Source organism: Arachis hypogaea, chromosome 19 (assembly GCF_003086295.3).
Source record: "Arachis hypogaea cultivar Tifrunner chromosome 19, arahy.Tifrunner.gnm2.J5K5, whole genome shotgun sequence".
NCBI classification, from domain to species: Eukaryota; Viridiplantae; Streptophyta; class Magnoliopsida; order Fabales; family Fabaceae; genus Arachis; species Arachis hypogaea.
In genome coordinates this window covers 53,319,403-53,339,814 of record NC_092054.1, presented here as the reverse complement: position 1 = coordinate 53,339,814, position 20,412 = coordinate 53,319,403, and the positions used below count along the sequence as shown (strand labels likewise).

Genomic DNA, 20,412 nt, shown 5'->3' with positions numbered 1-20,412 from the left:
CTGTGAGAAAGCTTCTCTAGCATGAATCCTCCATTCCTTTCCCAAGGTTCCGAAGGATTCCAATTATGGATAGTCTCTTTCCCAAGACAACTAACCAATGGAATTAGATCGAGAAGCTTTCTAACAAAATTCAAGAGAAAAGATTGAAGAAGAAGAATAAACTATTATTGATTCATTGAATTACAATAGAGCTCCCTAACCCAATGAAAGGGGTTTAGTGAGTCATAGCTCTGAATTCAATTACAAAACTCAAGAAAATGATCCAAAGTTCCCCGATGCCCCCTCAGGGGCTGGATTCCCCTTTTCTCCTGTCCCCTTCAAATGCAGGAACTAAGGCCTTTAAATAGGCTCCCTAAATTACAAAATGAAAATGAAATTCAAAGCAAATTACAATCAAATGAAAATAAACTATTCTAGATGATTCTTGTGGCCTTGATTTGGTGTTGTTGATGGGCCTTGCTTGCTTGAAGGGTAGAGTGACATAATTGATCCAAAAAGGATAATGATCCATTAAACTACACTCAAACGTTGCACCCCCCTTTCTTGAGTCGTCACTTTGTTCTCTTGTCAACCTTGCCAATTTGATGCCAAATATAGACTATTATACCTCGTTGGAAAGCTATGGATGTCAGCTTTCTAACGCAACTGGAAGCACCTCAATTGGATTTCTACAACTCGAGTTATACTCCATGGAAGGTGAAGAGGTCAGCTGGCCTGATTGCATGTTGGTACTATGCTCTTCTATGCACATTACGGGGCTGTTTTCTCCCTCAATTTTTAGTATCCACCATGCATGCCATATATGCTTGGAAAGCTCTAGATGTCTTCTTTCCAATGCATTTTGAATCACCTCATTTGGAGTTTTGTAGCTCAAGTTATTTATGTTTGAAGAAGGCATGGTCAAGCTGTTCCATATAACACGTTTAAGCTCCAGTTTAAGCTTAAACTGGAGCTTAAACGCTGGCACTCCCTGGAGGCACAAGCTCGAGCACGTTTAAGCTTCAGTTTAAGGTTAAACTGAAGCTTAAACGTGGAAATGAGAAAGCAACCCTGGAGGAGAAAAATAGTCGAACATGTTTAAGCTCCAGTTTAAGGTTAAACTGGAGCTTAAACGTGGAATGCTCCTGGTGCCTTTCTTACTTCTGGCGTTTAACCTCCAGTTTTAAGGTTAAACTGGAGGTTAAACTGGAGGTTAAACTTCAATTCCAGCATTATATGGCTTGGTAGTTTAAGTTCCAGTTTAAGCTTAAACTGGAACTTAAACTCCACATGTGATATTCAAGCTTCCTTTATTGATTTTGTTGCTTCCTTGCCTAGCCTCTTCTTCCCTGAAATCATCCAAACAATTACATCAAAGTCTTGCAAAATTTCATGAGAAATCTTCCATTCATAGCATTCAAGTAATATAACTAAAAACTCATGGAATTTGCATCAAAATCTTCATGTTGAATGATTTAAGACAAGCATGACTATTTGGCCCAAATGATTACTTAAGGCTCAAGAAAATGCATAAAACAACTAAAAATAAAAGAAAAAGGCTAGTGAAACTAGCCTAAGATGCCTTGGCATCAATCACCGAGCTATATGCTGTTGCATAGCTTGGTGTTTGATTACTGTTGAAGATCGGACTTCTTCAAGGAGGTCCATTTCAAATTGCCGAGATTTATCTCTTGTAGTATGGTCATCCATTTGAGTGCGTAGTAAGGCTTGAGAGACCTCCACAGGTATCATGGCGTCGGAGCCGTATACTAGTCGGAAAGGTTTTTCCTTTGTTGTTGAGTGGATTCTGGTATTATATCCCCATATGATCTCTGGAATGGGTTCGGCCCAAGGTTCTTTGGCGTCGTCGAGTTTCTTTCGTAAGGCATGAAGGATGAACTTATTCGCGGCTTCTGCTAGTCCATTTGTTTGTGGGTGCTCTACCGATGAGAAATGTTGTTTGACCTTTAAGTTCTGCCAAAAGGAGATGAATTTGTGGTTGGCAAACTGGCGGCCATTATCAGTGATAATGTGCCGAGGTATGCCGAATCTATAGAAAATATGTTTCCATAAAAAGGAAATCATTTGTTGTGAGGCGATCTTTGCTAAGGGTTGTGCCTCTATCCATTTTGAAAAGTAATCAATTGCTAGTATTAAAAATTTTACCTGTCTGGCCGCTAAGGGGAAAGGACCGAGGATGTTGAGACCCCATTAGTTTAACAGCCAACTTACCTCAGTGTAGGAGTTCGGCTAGAAGGTGTGTGATCGGACTGTGTTTCTAGCAGTTGTCACAGCTTTTGACTTTTGCTTTACAATCTTGTTGCAATGTCGGCCAATAGAAACTAGCTCGGAGGATTTTGGAACACAGGCTCCTGGCTCCGAGGTGTGTACCACAAATACCTTCGTGCACCTCGGCTAGTGCAAGATCAACTTCTGATCTGCAAAGACATTTTAGTAAAGGACAAGAGAATCCTTGTTTATACAGGCAATTGTTATATATAGTAAAAAACAAAGCTTGTCGACAGAAGTGCCGAATGTTTTCGACTTCGCCTGGCAAGATCCCTTTCCGAAAATAGTTTATGTATGGTGTTCTCCAATCTGCGCCCTGCGTTACACTTAGAACTTCTGTTAATTGTATACAGGGTTGAATTAGCGTAGATTGGTGAAGGGAGGATTTATTTGTTTAAGTGCTGGCGAGCTTAGATAGGATGTCATCTCGGCTATTGTCCTCCCGAGGTATATGTTTAATGTCACATTTATGAAATCTTGAAAGTAAGGTTTGAACAATTGCAAGGTATTTTGATAATAAAGGGTCTTTTACCTGTTATAGCTCGTTTACCTGCTGGACGATGAGCAGGGAGTCACAATATACCTTAAGCTCGACAATGTTGAGATCGGCAGCGAGTCTGAGCCCGGAAATAAGAGCTTCATACTCACTCTAGTTGTTACTTGCCTTGAAGGAAAAGTGTAGCGATTGTTCGATCACATTACCATTTCCGTCGTCTAGTATGATTCCAGCTCCACACCCTTGTGGGTTAGAGGAGCCATTTACATATAAAGACCAGTGGGTTGAATCTTCGGTTGCGTCTGGGACTGTGAATTCGGCAATGAAATCGGCCAAGAATTGAGACTTGATGGATGATCGGCCTTAGTATCTGATATCAAATTCCGAAAGTTCTACCGACCATTTTACTAGTCGGCCAGCTAGTTCTGGTTTTTGAAGGACTTACCGCAGGGGTTGATCTGTTCAAACATAGATGACATGACTTTGGAAGTATGGTCGAAGTCTTCGTGCCGAGAAAACCAGAACCAAAGCTAGCTTCTCAATGCTTGGATAACGAATTTCTGCATTCTGTAGTGTTTTGCTGGTGAAATAGATCGGCAAGTGCTGCTTTTGCCTTTCTGCAATAAGAGTGGAGCTTACAGCCCAGTTAGTCACAGATAAATATAAAAATAGTGGTTCCCTTTGAAGGGGTGTTTGTAAAATTGGTGGTTTTGAAAGAGTTTCTTTGATGGTTGTGAATACACGTTCACATTCATCGGTCCATTGGAAAGCCTTTTCCTTTTTTAAAGTTTGGAAAAAATAGGAAGATTTAGAAGCTAGGCAAGGTAAGAATCTAGAGAGTGCAACAAGTCTTCCTGTTAGCTGTTGGACTTTTTTTATAGTTTGTGGGCTCTTCATATCCAAAACAGATCGGCACTTTTCTGGATTTGCTTCAATACCTCGGCTGGTGAGCATGAAGCCGAGGAATTTGCCACTTTGTACGCCGAATGCGCACTTCTCAAGGTTTAACCGCATGTTGTATTTTCGGATCTGTCCGAAGATTTCTGCGAGGTCATCAAGGTGGTTGTTGCCGGTATTCGTTTTGGCAACCATGTCATCAACGTAGACTTCAATGTTCCTACTGATCTGTTGGGCGAATACTTTGTCCATCCGTCGTTGATATATTGCACCTGAATTCTTAAGGCCAAATGGCATGACCTTATAATAGTAGTTTCCATATTCTGTAATAAAAGCGGTCTTACTTTTATCGGATGGATGCATTTGGATCTAGTTGTAGCCAGAGTATGCATCCATAAAGCTAAGTTTTTCATAACCTGAAGCATTGTCAACTAAAGAATCAATAGATGCTAAGGGATAAGAGTTTTTTGGGCATGCTTTGTTGAGATCAGTGAAATTAACACACATGCGCCATTTACCATTATGCTTTTTTACCATGACGACATTCGCCAACCATGTTGTGAACCTGATTTCTTGAATGAAACCGGCATTGATGAGCTTCTTGGTTTCCTCCAGAGAGGCTTGTTTTCGGTCATGGCTGAGGTTTTACTTTTTCTGTGCTATAGGTCGGACAGACGGATCCAATGCCAGTTTGTGGGATATGATGGATGGGTCAATGCTTGGCATGTCAGCTGGGATCCAAGCAAACAAGTCAGCATTTTGTTGTAGGAATGCTCGGAATAAGTCCTTCTCTTCTGAGCTTAGTGTGGATCTAACGTAAGTGAACTTTTCCGTGCTACCTGCAAAATAGATTTATGCAAGTCCTCGGTCGGGGTTGGTCGTTCGGGGATTCCTGCCCTGGGATCAAGCTCGGCCAGGACTGGTAGCTCGTCTTGGTTGCTGATGTTGTGGACATGAGCTTGTATACTTTGGTTAGGTTTTTAAAACTGTTGTTGTAGCATTCTCTGGCCTCTCGGACATCACTGTGAATAGTTGCAATTGTATTATCCTACAAAGGAAACTTAACACAAAGATGAATTGTAGAAACAATAGCGCTGAACTTATTTAAGAAAGGTCGGCCAAGTATCAAATTGTAAGGACTAAAACAGTCAACGGCTAAGTATTGAATATCTGAAGTTTTTGATAAGGGAACCTCGCCAAGTATGGTTTGGAACCACACGGAGCCCATAACCGGGACCCTCTCACCTGAGAAATCGACCAAGTCTCCGGTGGAAGGTTGGAAGATGTTGTTGCTTAGCTTCATCTTCTAAAATGTAGAGTAAAAAAGAACATCGGCGCTACTCCCAGGGTCCAGTAAAACTTTTTTGACTAGGAGATCTCCGAGCTGGAGGAAAATCACAACGGGGTCGTCTAGATTTGTTATGCTGGTGTTAAGGTTGGAGGTTTGGAATGTTATGTGAGGAAACTGTGGAGGTGTCTGACGTTGATGTTGACCGGCTACTATGGAAAGCATAGCTCAGTAAGATCGCTTTCTTGCCAAGCTTGTGGTGCCTCAACCTACAAAACCTCCAGAAATACAGTTAATGATACGTCTTGGTTGGTCGAGGGGATTGGTGTTCGATCGATCTTTATCTCGGCCATGCTGTGTTGCCAAGCTTTGATCACCAAGGGGAGGTGCACGCTGTTGTAGATGGCCGCCGATGTACTTATCAAGATGACCTTGACGAGCTAACCATTCTAAAAGGTCTTTGGCGATAACACACTCGTCAGTGGTGTGTCCGTGCTTTTGATGAAAAGTACAATATTTTGATCTGTCTGCACCCTTTGAGTTTGGATAGTTGCCGGCTTTTTATGATAGCTTGATCAGCTTTGAATTCAAGATTTCCTTGATAATGTCGTCACATGTGGTGGAAGTTCAGATGGCGTAGGTGAAAGTTGCTCAGCCATGGCTCTAGGTGAGAACATCGAGGCCGATGAAATAAAGAAAGAATTATATTCTCGACCCCACGATGGACGCCAATTGTTCCTATATGGATACCTGGAGGGGAGCTCGGCTGTTGGGAATCGATGTCGAGTTGTTATCTTCAATGCCGATTTATGAGCCTTGGAACAGTCCGAGCATTCCACCTAGGGAGATGTCCAATCGTGCAGAGTACGAACAAAAAAGGGGGAAGTGCACCTGCAATAGCACTCCGAAGCTTAAGTTAGTATTGAGAATTCAATGTATGTCCTTGGGGTAGAAGGTCATACCTTTATATGTGTAGCAAAGTAGGTTTGTTATACTTTTGTTGGTCATCGGTATTAGAGAGTAATTATTAGAATTTAGTGGGTGGTAATGTTAGGTTGGATGTTTCACTTTTAGAAGGCAGTCTGTTGAGCTGAAATGTAATGCTTTATGCCGAGTTATGGTCCATAATGCCAAGTTATGGTGTTTGATGCCGAGTTATGACATCGATCTAGTAACGGTCGGATCAGTATTATTTCAAAATATACTTATTTCGTTTGCAATGTAAACGAGATATATTTATAATTATCTCGTTTATACGATAAACTAGATATGTATATTTGTAAATAAAAAAAATATAATTTTTAAAAATAATAAAAAATATTAATAATTTAAATTAGACCAAACTTTTAAAAATAAAACGTTTCAAATAATAAAAAAGATAGGTGGTTTTAAATAATAAAAAGATCGAATATGAACGGTTTAAAAATAACAGGAGAGATAGAGTTTTACATATATATGTAATTGTATTATCAGTTTTTGGCTTAATCTTAGATTTTATTTTCCCCTCGCCCTTGATATTTTAAAGTGTTGTATTTTTTTACAGAGGGAAGGTTTATATTTGAGTTTTGCATGAATAATTATTATATATTAATAGTAATTATGTGAGTATACGTTTATCTGACATAGTTGAGCTTGAGGTATATACCAAAATAAAAGGAATTTCGTTTTTCTGAAAAACTATTGACAAGTTAACGTGTAGAGGCTCAATATTAAATAGCTAATAAAAACAAAATAAATTAGTAATGCCTTCTTTTTAGTACGATCATGATGTGCTAAAAGTTAGGGTGTTACAACTAGAGTGTCCATGCATAAAAAATTAAATAATAAGATTTTTAGTTATTATTTTCATGTGAAAGAGTTTAATTTATTACTAATAATTAATTTTAATATTCGTTATCTAAAATTTGAAACGATTTAACTTGTATACTTTTGATTAGACGTTAACTTTGTTGTACAAATAGAAATAATTAATTTTTATGTTTGTTTTTTAAAAATAATATTTTTTCTCTTTATATAATTAGATATTCGTATAAAAGATTATATTTATAGTTATAAAATTAGCTCAAAATCAATTTTTTTTAAACAATTGAATCTTGATTTTAATTTTTAATCATAACATTAGTATTCTCTTTAAATTATATTTAATATATATTTGAAAGAAGGAAAATAAAAATATAGATTAAAAAAATAAGTAGTAAAAATTTAAAATTAAATAAAAAATAAAAAATATATATATAATAATAATATTTTTTATTTGAATTATATTATTTTGTTAATTTTATTTTTGTAGAACAAAAAAATAAAGAATGAAAGAAAAGAGAGAGAAAGATAAAGACTAAGAGTGAAAAAGTTTTTTAATTTTATATTAACTATGATAAATATTAAATTTAATTTAAAAATATTTATATTTATTTAAATAAAGACTATATTTAATTAAAAAAATATATATTTAATTAAAAAATATTTATATTTATGTAAAAAAAATTATGAAATAATATATTGACAATGTGAAACTTACATTTTAATTAAAAAATTACCTAAAAAAATTGATAAATTTTATTGAAAAACAAAGTAGTTTAAAATTTTAAGATATAAAATTATATTTTTTAAAAGTTAGATATTAATTAAGAATTTAATTAGAAACCTATTTTTAGCTAATATCAGCTAATTTTAAAGTTATCTTTTGTTCTAAATCATAAATAATTAAAAAAATTAATAGACTTTGACTTTTCATTGGACCAGCCTATATGAATGAAGGCATCAATTCATGCTAAATAATTAGAAATTTAAAAAATTTGTTTTAACAATAAATACAAAGTATGTAATACTTTTGAAATAAATCTTACCAATCGAGATGATACGAAAAGCAAAAGAAATCTTTAAAACTGTTTCTTTTTACGTTAGAGTGCCAGAGGCGTCTAGAAAGCTTCTTTTGAACTGACGCTTCCTAAAACTTACCATGAAAATGGAGATGAAAGTCACTATATATTCAGCGAGAGAAAGAGAGACGGTGAATTTTAACATATGCACATCCAAATGAGGCGTGTAGCACGCCTCATACTTTATGTGATATTGGCAGACGGAGTGTGTGACACGTGTATCAGTATGTCAAATTGATGTGTTAATTGTGACCTTTGATTTGTTCGAACAAGTAATTATGTAATTTTAATTTGCCACTAGTTTTGGGGATCAAACATAAATATGTATGGGGTGTTGGACAAATTTTTAAATGCTCGTTTCATTTAAAATGGGCCATTAATTAGGTTTTTGACGTTGTTCTTGCAAGAATTTTTATTTTTGTTCAGAAGTTGAATGCTAAAAAAATCTTCTGTATTACCAGTGATGTTGGATTTGTACAAAAAAAAAATACACAATTTTTATAATGATTTTCTAAAAAATTGATATTCTATATGATTTTCTACATGTAATTTAATGTTATTAAAAAAAACAGATATTTATTATGTAGACAAATAAACTCATCACTATTTAAAATTTACCAAAATAAATATAACTAAAATTAAATCATTTTTAAAAGTTTTCACGATTTTTCTTTTTCATGACTGGAATCTTTTTATTAAATATTAAAATATAAAGAAGGTATATAGAATATACAATTACTAGTATTTTTACATATGATTACATTATGGGAATATAAATATTTTAAAATTATGTCGATTTTATCCAGACATTATAGATTATGGCACAAAAGATTTATAAAATCAAACTACTTTTATAAAAAGATTGTAGAGGACAAAAGTCCTCATCGACTAAGAAGACCAGGTCTCTATAGATAAAAAATTAAATAATAAGATTTTTAGTTATTATTTTCATGTGAAAGAGTTTAATTTATTACTAATAATTAATTTTAATATTCGTTATCTAAAATTTGAAACGATTTAACTTGTATACTTTTGATTAGGTGTTAAGTCTGTTGCATAAATAGAAATAATTAATTTTTATACTTGCTATTTAAAAATAATATTTTTTTCTCTCTATGTATATAAAAATATAATTAGATATTAGTATAAAAAATTATATTGATAGTTATAAAATTAATTCAAAATCAATATTTTTAAACAATTGAATTTTGATTTTAACTTTTAATCATAACATTAGTATTCTCTTCCAATTATATTTAATAAATATTTGAAAGAAGAGAAATAAAAATATAGATTAAAAGGATAAGTAGTAAAAAATTAAAACTAAAAAAATATGTAAATAATAATAATATTTTTTATTTAAATTATATTATTTTATTAATTTTATTATTTGTAGAACAAAAGATAGAAAAAATAGAGAATGAAAGAAAAGAAAGAGAAAGATAAAGATGAAGACTGAGAGAGAAAGAATCTTTTAATTTTATATTAGCTAACATTTATCATATATATTAAATTTAATTTAAAAATATTTATATTTATATAAAAAAATTTATAAAATAATATATTGGCAACGTGAAACTTACATTTTAAAAAATTACTTGAAAAAAATTGATAAATATCGTTGAAACAAAGTAGTTTAAAATTTTAAGATATAAAATTATATTTTTTAAAAGTTAGATATTAATTAAGAGTTTAATTAAAAACTTATTTTTTAGCTAATATCAGCTAATTTTTAAAGTTATCTTTTATTCTAAATTATAAGTAATTTGAAAAATAAACAGACTTTGACTTTTCACTAGACCGATCTATATGAATGAGGGCATCAATCTATGATAAACAATTAGAAATTTAAAAGATTTGTTTTTGCAATAAATACAAAATATATAGTTACTTTTAAAATAATCCTTACCAATTGAGATAATACCAAAAAGTAAAAAAAAAAAATCCTTAAATATTGTGATAAGGATACTTTATCACACCTCACGTGGATGTCCATTTTCTATGATATATAGTTTCTCAAGGATGACTACATTTAATATGAAGTTAAAAAAGCTACCTCATGTACGTATATAAATAGAGGCTTAAACCTCTAACAATTACACACAGTAATAATAAAAGTAAATACTTTCTCTCTCTCTTATATGCACTACAATATAAAGCAATTTTACTTTCTCTTTTCACATACTACTAATAAAATATTAATATATTATTTTTATAGTAGTATAATAGTATTGGTAAATACTGATAATAGTATTTTTCTATTTATACTTTATTTTATTACCTCTTTCTTTTTATTTTACAACACATTATCAGCACGAGACTCTAATCAAATTTTTAGGAAGACTCAGGTAACAAACTTTCATTATGTCAAAGCTCTCTCATCTTGAATTCAATGCTCTTGATATATCTGAAAACAACTATTTATCATGTATATTAGATGCTGAAATCCATCTTGATTTAATGGATCTTAGAGATACCATTAAGGTTGAAAATAATGCATCCCAAAAGGATAAAGTCAAAGTCATGATTTTTCTTCGTCGTCATCTTGACGAAGGATTAAAAAATAAATATCTCACATTAAAAGATCCTACAGATCTTTGGAAAGACTTTGAAAAAAGGTATAATCATAAAAAAACAGTGATACTTCCTCAAGCCCGATATGAATGGACGCACTTGCGTCTGCAGGATTTTAAATCCATAAATGAATATAATTTTGCAATGTTTCGAATCACCTCACGAATGAAATTATGTGGAAAAAAGATAACTGACAAAGATATGTTGGAGAAAACTTTCTCAACCTTTCATGCCTCGAATGTGCTCCTGCAGCAGCAGTATCGAGAAAAAGGATTTAAAAAAATATTCTGAGCTAATTTCTTACCTTCTTGTTGCTGAACGCAATAATGAGTTGCTCTTAAAAAATCATGAAGTGCGCTCAACTGGCGCCGCCCCATTTTCTGAAGTAAATGCGGTAAATTACCCCAGAAGAGGTAAATGGTAAGGTTTTAATAACAAGAAAAATTATGGAAGGAAAAGAAATTATGTTCAAAAGAGAGGATCTCACCAGAAGTGGGATAAAGAAAGAAATATTGGGCAAAATAAATCAACAGAAGATAAGTGTTTCCGTTGTGGTGGAAAGGGCCATTGGTCACGTACCTGTTGTACCCCAAGGCACCTAGTCGATCTTTATCAGGCATCTTTGAAAAAGGATGACAAAGAAAATGAATCAAATTTTGTTTCAAATGATGCTGAAAATTCCACCACTCATTAAGATGTATTTGATTTCTTTCAAGATTCTGAAGGAAATATTGGTCATTTGATCAATGATGGAATAGTTTAATATGTGGGATTGTTAAGTATCCATGTAAATAAATAATGTAAAGAACTTATTGTTAAGTTTTATTTTCTGTGTATTTAAGTTTCAAATGTGATGTATATAAACAATGAAATATTAATGTTTATGCTTTAAAATCATTAAATGTGTCAAATTTTAAAAAAAAAATAATAATAGTGATAATAATAAAATTTTAATATATGACATTATGTACAGTGTTTCTTGGAAAAATAATTCTAAGCAAGAATTTAATTTGACTGTACATGAATTACTACTCATTTTATTATTATTTGTCTTTGAAGAAAATGGCAAGGATATATAATGAAGATGTATGCCTTGCGGATAGTGCAAGTTCGCACACCATTCTCAAAAGTGATATATATTTTACCCATCTTATGCCAAAAGAAGAATATGTTAATCTATTATTGGCTCAGGCAATTTGATTGAAGGCTCCGGAAGAGCTATAATTTTGTTTCCCGGAGGAAGAAAATTCATAATAAATAATGCACTATTGTCTACTAAGTCTCTTAGAAACTTGTTGAGTTTTAAAGATATTCGCCGAAATAGATATCATATTGAGACTATGAATGAGAAAAATCATGAGTATTTATGTATCACAACTCATGATTCAAATAAGAAAATTATATTAGAAAAATTACCCTCACTTTCATCTGGGTTATATTATACCAAGATTAGTGCAATTGAATCACATGCCACTGTAAACCAGAAGTTTACTAGCCCAAATGAATTCATAACTTGGCACGTCCGATTGGGTCATCCGGGAACAACCATGATACGGAGAATTATTGAAAACTCCCATGGACATTCACTAAAGAACCAGAAGATTCTTAAATCTAGTGAATTTTGTTATGCTGTATGTTCTCAGGGAAAGTTAATTTTAAGGCCATCACCAGTAAGATTGGACTTGAGTCACCTGAATTCCTAGAAAGGATTCAAAGTGATATATGTGGACCTATTCATCCACCATGTGGATCTTTTAGATATTTTATGGTCCTGATAAATGCATCTTCGAGATGGTCACATGTGTGCTTATTGTCTTCTCGCAACCTGGAGTTTGTGAGATTACTGGCTCAAATTATTCGATTAAAAGCACAATTTCCAGAAAATCCATTCAAAGCAATTCGTCTTGATAATGCGGGTGAAGTTACTTCCCAAGCATTTGATGCTTATTGTATGGCTAATGGAATAAGTGTTGAACATCCAGTAGCTCATGTTCACACACAAAATGAGTTAGCAGAATCACTTATTAAACGCCTCCAATTAATTGCGAGACCCTTGCTTATGAGAACAAATCTCCCAACCTCGGTTTGGGGGTATGCTATTTTACATGCCGCAGCACTTATTCGTTTGAAGCTAACGAGTTACCATCAGTTCTCTCCTATGCAATTAGCTTGGCCAGCAGTCAAATGTTTCCATTTAAGAATATTCGGGTGTGCGATATATGTTCCTATTGTACCACCTAATTGCACCAAAATGGGACCCCAAAGAAAATTGGGAATATATGTTGGATATGATTCTCCCTCTATAGTGAAGTATCTTGAGATACAAACGAAAGATGTATTTAAAGCCCGATTTGCAAATTGTCATTTTGATGAATCAAAATTTCCAACATTAGAGGGAGAGAATAAGCTTCCTGAAAAGGAACTTAATTGGAATGCATCATCGTTAATGCATTTAGATCCTCGATCAGGGCAATGTGAACTAGAAGTTCAAAATATTATACATTTGCAAAGAATAACAAATGAATTACTTGATGCATTTTTCGATACAAAGAGGATAACCAAATCTTATATACTAGCGGAAAATGCCCCAATTCGAATTGATGTCCCAGTCGGACAAATAGCCACTGAAGCAAATTCACGCCAGAAGCGTGGCAGGCTTGTCAGTTCCAAAGACAAAAATTCTCGAAAAAGAAAAGAGGTAAATACTATTCCTGTTGAAAAAGACATAGTAAAGACACCTGCAGTTGTCCAAAATTATGATATAATTTTAACGCCAGAAGACGTTCATGTACCTGAAAATTGTGAAAATGACGAGATCTCGATAAATTATGTCTTTACATGAGAGAAATAGGATCGAAATAAGACAATTATCAATGAAATATTTGCATATAATGTGGCATTGAATATCATGCATGAAAGTAAGGATCTTGGGCCAAGATCAGTCGAAGAATGTCGACAAAGAAATGATTGACAAAAATGGGAAGAAGCCATGAAGGCTAAATTAGACTCACTTACAAAACGTGAAGTTTTTGGACCTGTAGTCCATACACCTGAAGATGTAAAAGCTGTTGGATACCGATGGGTATTTGTGAGAAAACGAAATGAGAAAAATGAAGTTGTGCGCTACAAAGCTCGACTTGTAGCACAAGGTTTTTCACATAGACCCGATATAGATTATGAAGAAACGTATTTCCCTGTAGTGGATGCGATGACATTGCGTTATTTGGTCAGTTTATCTGCATATCATAAGGTGCATATGCATTTAATGGATGTGGTAATAGCCTATTTATACGGCTCATTAGATCGGGATATCTATATGAAAGTCCCTGAAGGGCTAAAGATATCTAAACCATCCAATGAATATTCACAAGGGTTATACTCAGTCAAATTGCAAAGATCTTTATATGATCTAAAGCAATCTGGACGAATGTGGTATAATCGTCTTACTGAGTATCTGGCCAAAAATGGATTCAAGAATGATGATATCTGTCCATGTGTTTTCATAAAGAAATCTGCATCTGGGTTCATTATAATTGCTCTGTACGTTGATGATTTAAATATCATTGAAACTCCTGAAGAGATTCCAACAATTATAAAAACTCTAAATGAAGAGTTTGAGATGAAAGATCTTGGAAGGACTAAATTTTGTCTCGGCCTGCAGATCGAACATATAAAAAATGGGATCTTTATTCATCAAACAACATACACAGAGAAAATTTTGAAAAGATTTTATATGGATAAGTCACATCCTTTGAGTATCCCAATGATCGTAAGATCTTTGGATGTGGAGAATGATCAATTCCGTCCTAAAAAAGAGAATGAAGATATCCTTGGTCCTGAAGTACCATATCTTAGTACCATTGGAGCACTAATGTATCTTGCTAATAATACGCGACCTGACATATCATTTGCGGTGAATTTACTAGCAAGGTAGAGTTCCTCTCTAACTAGAAGATATTGGAGTGGAATCAAGCAAATCTTTCGATATCTTCGTGGAACTGTTGATATGGGATTGTTTTATCCCTATGGATCCAAGTCACAACTAGTTGACTATGCAGATGCTGGATACTTATCTGATCCACATAAAGGGAGATCTCAAACAGGATACCTGTTCACATATGGTGGAACAGTTATATCATGGAGGTCCACGAAACAGACGATTGCTACAACATCCTCTAATCATGCCGAAATACTAGCGATACATGAAGCTAGTCGCGAGTGTTTTTGGTTCAAGAGTTTGATCCAATATATCCTGTCATCATGTGGACTGATTGATCATAAGATAGCTCCAACTGTCCTGTTTGAAGATAATACAGCATGCATTGCTCAACTTAAGGGTGGATACATCAAAGGTGATAGAACAAAGCATATTTTTCCCAAATTCTTCTTCACTCATGATCTTCAAAATCAGGGGACAATTGATGTCCAACAGATCTGCTCAAGTGACAATCTGGCAGATTTATTTACAAAATCACTCCCAAAATCCTCCTTTGAAAGATTGGTGCATGAGATTGGGATGCACCGATTTCGAGATATTAAATGATGTCGACAAGAGGGGGAAACTGTACTCTTTTTTTCTTGGTCAAGTTTTTTTTCCATTGGGTTTTTCTTGGCAAGGTTTTTAATGAGACAGTCCCCGTCACAAAGGATATTGTACTCTTTTTCCTTCACTAAGATTTTTTCCCATTGGATTTTTCTTTAGTAAGGTTTTAACGTGGCATAATTCTAAATAGTCATCCAAGGGAGGTGTTATGAAAAGGATACTTTATCACACCTTACGTGGATGCTCATTTTTTATGATATATAGTTTTTCAAGGATGACTACATTTAATACGAAGTTGAAAAAGCTACCTCATATACATATATAAATAGAGACTTAAGCCTCTGATAATTACACACAGCAATAATAAAAACAAATACTTTTTCTCTCTCTCTCTTTCTTATATGCACTACAATATAAAGCAATTTTACTTTCTCTCTTCACATATTACTAATATAATATTAATATATTATCTTTATAATAATATAATAATATTGATAAATATTTATAGTAATATTTTTTTATTTATACTTTATTTTATTATCTCTTCTTTATTTATTTTACAACATTAAAATCGTTTCTTTTTACGTCAGAGTGCTGGAGGCGTATGAAAAATCACTTTTAAAAGGGCGCTCCCTAAAACTTTTTAAGAGACATGTTCTCAATTAAACGGCACCCCTTTCCCACCCCACGCTTGCTCAACATGCATTCAGGGGCGAGGGAAATCACCCTCATTGACATTGTGTCCCCAAAGTTTCTTGAGTTGATTGGATGAAAGTACCCCTGTCTTTCTCTCATGTTTTCCAGCCTTGCCCTTCTTTTTCCTCGAAATCACAAACTCAGCGATTTCGGCCCCTAACCTAGTAATACACCACCATTGGGTCATTCACCTGTGTTTCACCAACATCACACCCATATGGAGAAAGGGAACAAAAAAAAATCGGATTTCGGAATAAGGAAGGAGAGGGCAAATTAGGAGATTTTAATTTACAAAAGAAAGAAGAAAAAAGGGAAAATACATGCATGATATTTTTAACAGAATTAACTATGTAGTTAATGTTTTTTCAAATTTTATCAAATGGCTTTTATTTTTCGGGTATTACATTAGTTTAACTTTTGGTTATTTATATAAGCTCGTAAATCTTTGATGATCCGAAATAGTGATTTACTCTGAAACATATAATAACAAGTAGGAATAAATAATGTAAGAAAAAACACTTGGCATGGTACTAGACATAAGATATTATTGTATATTTAACAATCGACGATAAGTATTAATCATTCTTAAGATCTTCTAACGAGCACAAGCTGATTACTCAAGTATTAATTATACACCAGGTTAGAGACTTATGTGCATACTATGAACAGCATTTACAAAATCCACTACCCTAACCTTGTTTGCATTAATTGACCCTTTCATTTACCAGCATAGTTCTAACTTTAGACATTGAAGCTGGAGGCAGTTCTATTAGCTTCTTCTCCTCTTCTTCTTCATCATCATCATCATCAGAAATCCAGCCATAGCACGGTTTACGCTTTCTACAACCAAAATTCTCCGTAGGTGGTGATACCTCAATCTTAAGAGGAGGAGAATATGCAAGCCTAAAATCTGCAACACAGTAGCAAACAACATAATCAAAACAACAATCACACATTCAGCCTTTGCTTCAAAACCAAGTAAAATGACACAATGAAGACAAAAGAGAGTTGGTTACTAGATTTATTCTCTTCCGGCACCGCATCTTCAGCCTTGACAATGGGAAGTTGATTGATGCTAGCTGGAGTTTCAACAGAATCTACGATAGGAAGATGATTAACAGCAGGTGGAGTTTCAGCAGACTCGACAATGGGAAGTTGATCATGAGTTTCACCGGTTGCTGATGCAGAGTCTACAGCCTTGAAGGAAGGTTGATTATTTGTTTGACTGGATGCTGATACAGTGTCAATGGTCTGATTAATTGTTAATGCACCATCAGTATTTTCAGTGTTAGAGCAAGGTTGAAAGGGGGTTCTGTTTGAGCAAGCAGAAGGAGATGCCTCACTGTGGCCATCTTCTCGGTTCTCCTCTTTGTCCTTCACATAAAACAATACAAGATCACAGAAGACAGTCTTAATAATAATGTTATTAGAATAACTAGCCACAAGGTCAATGAACCAGTACTGAATTTCAAGCTAACAGCAGCCCCAGTTCCCAAAATTAAAAGAAATTTCATTGAATTAGTAGAAAAAGAAAAGGAAAGGAAAACATATAGCCCATCAAACATGGTTAATCTACTATATGAATCTAACAAAACTTAACACGATCTGCCACTAAGGAGCTATTAGACTGAAAAAAGTTAATAAAGGAAAGAATATTGTTCAACTAAGATCAGGACTATAAAGAAGGATCCGCAGAAGAATTAAGTTTACACTGTATAAGCAATGGACTTTGCCAAAGTGTTGAACATCCACACTATAGTTGTTCCCATTGGGTAGGTAAATAACATAAAAGAAATCTTGTAAGAACTATAAAAAATTGATTGCACAAAATAACTCCTTTTTAATATACTCGGTCAAAAAAAATCATCAAACAAAAAATTAATTCAGCAAGAAACATGGATTAATTAAGTGTAAGACAAAGATCCTTGGTAGAGATATAACAGCTGTAGTTAAATATCCATAAAAAACAAGATGATAATTAATTTTTGAACTTTAAGTTACCATCAGTTCATGCCAAGTGAAAACGCAGAAAATGGAGTTAGGTAGAGCTCTTTATCTGATGATTAAGAAGGATCACAAATTTACGAATAATGCCTAGACCAACCATTGCTGTCAAATTACTAGAATACCTTGCAGGCCGGAATTTGTGAAGATCTGTGATTCAATTTCTTTAGAAAATTATCCTTAAGGCATATTCTCTACCCACTTCCCTTCTCTTTCCATTAGGCTATTAGGTAAAACTTTGGTCCTAAAGTCCCACCTTGTAGGTTTGGTCGGATAAAGGAAGCAGGGCAGAAATACAAATGATACAACAGTAACAGAATGGAGAAACATATCATTTTCATCCATAAGGGTAAAAAAAAAATGTAGCTTTCCTGCACAGGCAGAGTTTTGTTAATAATGACAGGAACCAATGCATGAAACCGACCGTTATATATATATATATATATATATATATATATATATTGTTTCTAGATAGAAAATCTCAAGGCTGAACTGAAGATACAACTGAAGTTGTTGTGACCATTGAAACTCCCAAGAGAACAAGTTTTCTTATATTTTCTGCGACAAGGATGCTAGTACTTGATAAAACACTAGCTCAGTTCTTTTTATTGCAAGTGGCAAAATTCAGAGTGTACTCTCTGACTCTCACTCTACATAAGTAACACGTGGATAAATCACAATTATTCACAAATGAACATGAATACAATTAAATCAAACAACAAAAGGAAAGAACCATTGAATCATCACATACAGCTTAGATGGATACATTAAAAAAATCAACACTGAGAAAAAAGAAGAAAAGAAAAAAGGAAATGACATAAAAGAGAGCACAGAGTTAACTATGGTAAAATGAGTAGGTTATTTTGGAAGTTCTAGCATTCTCTTGTGTAAGAATAGAAGAAATGCTTACCTTGTATTCTAACAAATTAAAACACCAAACTCAGCTAAAGGTTTTAGCCACCACACGAAATTAAATTATATTTCTTTGTGAATTATAGTTGTTAAAATCCAATCCAATTATGATACATGATACCATAAAATTGACTAAATATTGTGCATGGCACTAGTAATTTTTTTTTTTTAAAAAAAAAGAAGATTAAAGAGGATTACTTCTTCCATTCCAGCAGTGTAAAACAAGAAAATGTTTCAAATTGCGGCCTATAACCGCAAATTTAGCGGCGGAATCAGCTACATTTTTTTTCAAAATCATCTCCAATCGAACTCCATAGGGTATAAACAACAAAGGTCAAACAAATTCAAACAAAACAAAGACTTGTTAGAAATCAAAGAATAAAACCACAATGCCGAATCAACAAAAGAGAATGAATGTACCTCTGATAAAGCGTTTGGCGGTTGTTGTTGTTCCTGATCAGAAATCAGGCATTCAATGAGCTCTTTGTAACCGTCGGCTTCAATGAAGAGCCATCCATCGGAGCCATAAACATTCTTGATGAGGTGGTTGACGGTTGATCTGACGAGCTTTGATTCGAATCCCATCACTGCCATGGCGTCAATGGCTGCGTCCATTCGCGTCTCTCGCTTCTACAAAAAAAATGCATCATCAATTCAAAAACAGAAACAAGATTGAAGTGAAACGAGTGAGGGAATGGAAGTGAGCATGGAAGGTACACGTGCGCACCTTGTTGGATCGCCTTGGAGCCATGCGCTTAGGGAAGCAATGGAAGGAATTGAGGGTGCAAATAGAAGATGGCGTTTGAAGAAGAAACGTGATAGTTTGTTACGAAGTGATGAGGAGTGACGAGTTTAGTGGGTTTATTAAGCTAGGAACTAGGAAGTACTAGCTACTACGCTGCCGTTTCATTTCTCTATTGTTTTTGCTCTTGCTCTTCCAATTTTCATTTTTCAAAAATCAAAACACACACATAACAAGTGTGAAGTGTGACCATCGTCAAATTCTCCCTCTTTCTTTTCCCCGTTCCCCACCTAGCTACTTGACTTTCTCGGAAAAGAATCTTCTCGATATCTTTTTTTTTTTCTGAATGGTAACGAAAAATACGATTTCTCATTTTATATTTCTTAAAGAAAACTAACAGAAAAAAAATTTGTTAAATAATAAAAAAATTATATTTAATAATATTAATAGAAAGAAAAAATTAAACCTTTTCTAAGGTTTATTACATTTTTAACATTAATAATCTTTTTATATTTTTTCTTTCTTAATACTTATTCTTTTATTATTTTGTTGAATTATTTTTTAGAGCTGATACATAATTGTTTTAACTTATTGGTTAAAAAAACAATTTGTCGGGAATTTTTTTTTTCAACAACAATAATTTTCTATTGAAAAGAAACGTACATTGACTATTGATTAAAAAAAAACTAATTTTTAATTAGTTTTGATTTCTTTTAAGTTTTAACCACAGTCACTCATTAGTTAGATATATGAAGGCTAAGATAATAACTCCTCATTCCAAGTATATAATACATAATATACTATGATCAAGATACAATTAATCAGATTTTTTATTACTAATAATACCCTTATATTAATTGTTATGGATTTGGATTTGAATTTTACTTTAGAGAATAAAATATAATCTTCTATTATTGAATAGTTTCTCTTTCATATTTATTATTGGTCCTACTTATGAAATCAATAATAAAAAATCACACTTTATTCTTTAAAATAAAATTCAAACTTTAGAGAATCTAAATCCAATAGTTATAATTAGATAAGCATTAATTACCGATGTTGACTTATTTAAGGACATCCTTATCAACTTATACGTTATTAAGATCAAGATAA

General features: G+C 33.4%; 1 protein-coding gene across 1 annotated transcript; it reads right to left on the bottom strand.

Annotated features, from left to right (window-relative positions):
• Nucleotides 1–16,147: 16,147 nt before the first annotated feature.
• Nucleotides 16,148–19,572, bottom strand: LOC112779527 (uncharacterized). The gene is made up of 4 exons (XM_025823826.3): nt 19,285–19,572; nt 18,978–19,187; nt 16,658–17,015; nt 16,148–16,551 (listed from the first exon to the last, which is right to left on the bottom strand). Exons 1-4 carry the CDS (start codon nt 19,306–19,308, stop codon nt 16,346–16,348), a joined length of 798 nt encoding a protein of 265 aa, XP_025679611.1. The 5' UTR covers nt 19,309–19,572; the 3' UTR covers nt 16,148–16,345.
• Between the last annotated feature and the right edge of the window lie 840 nt (nt 19,573–20,412).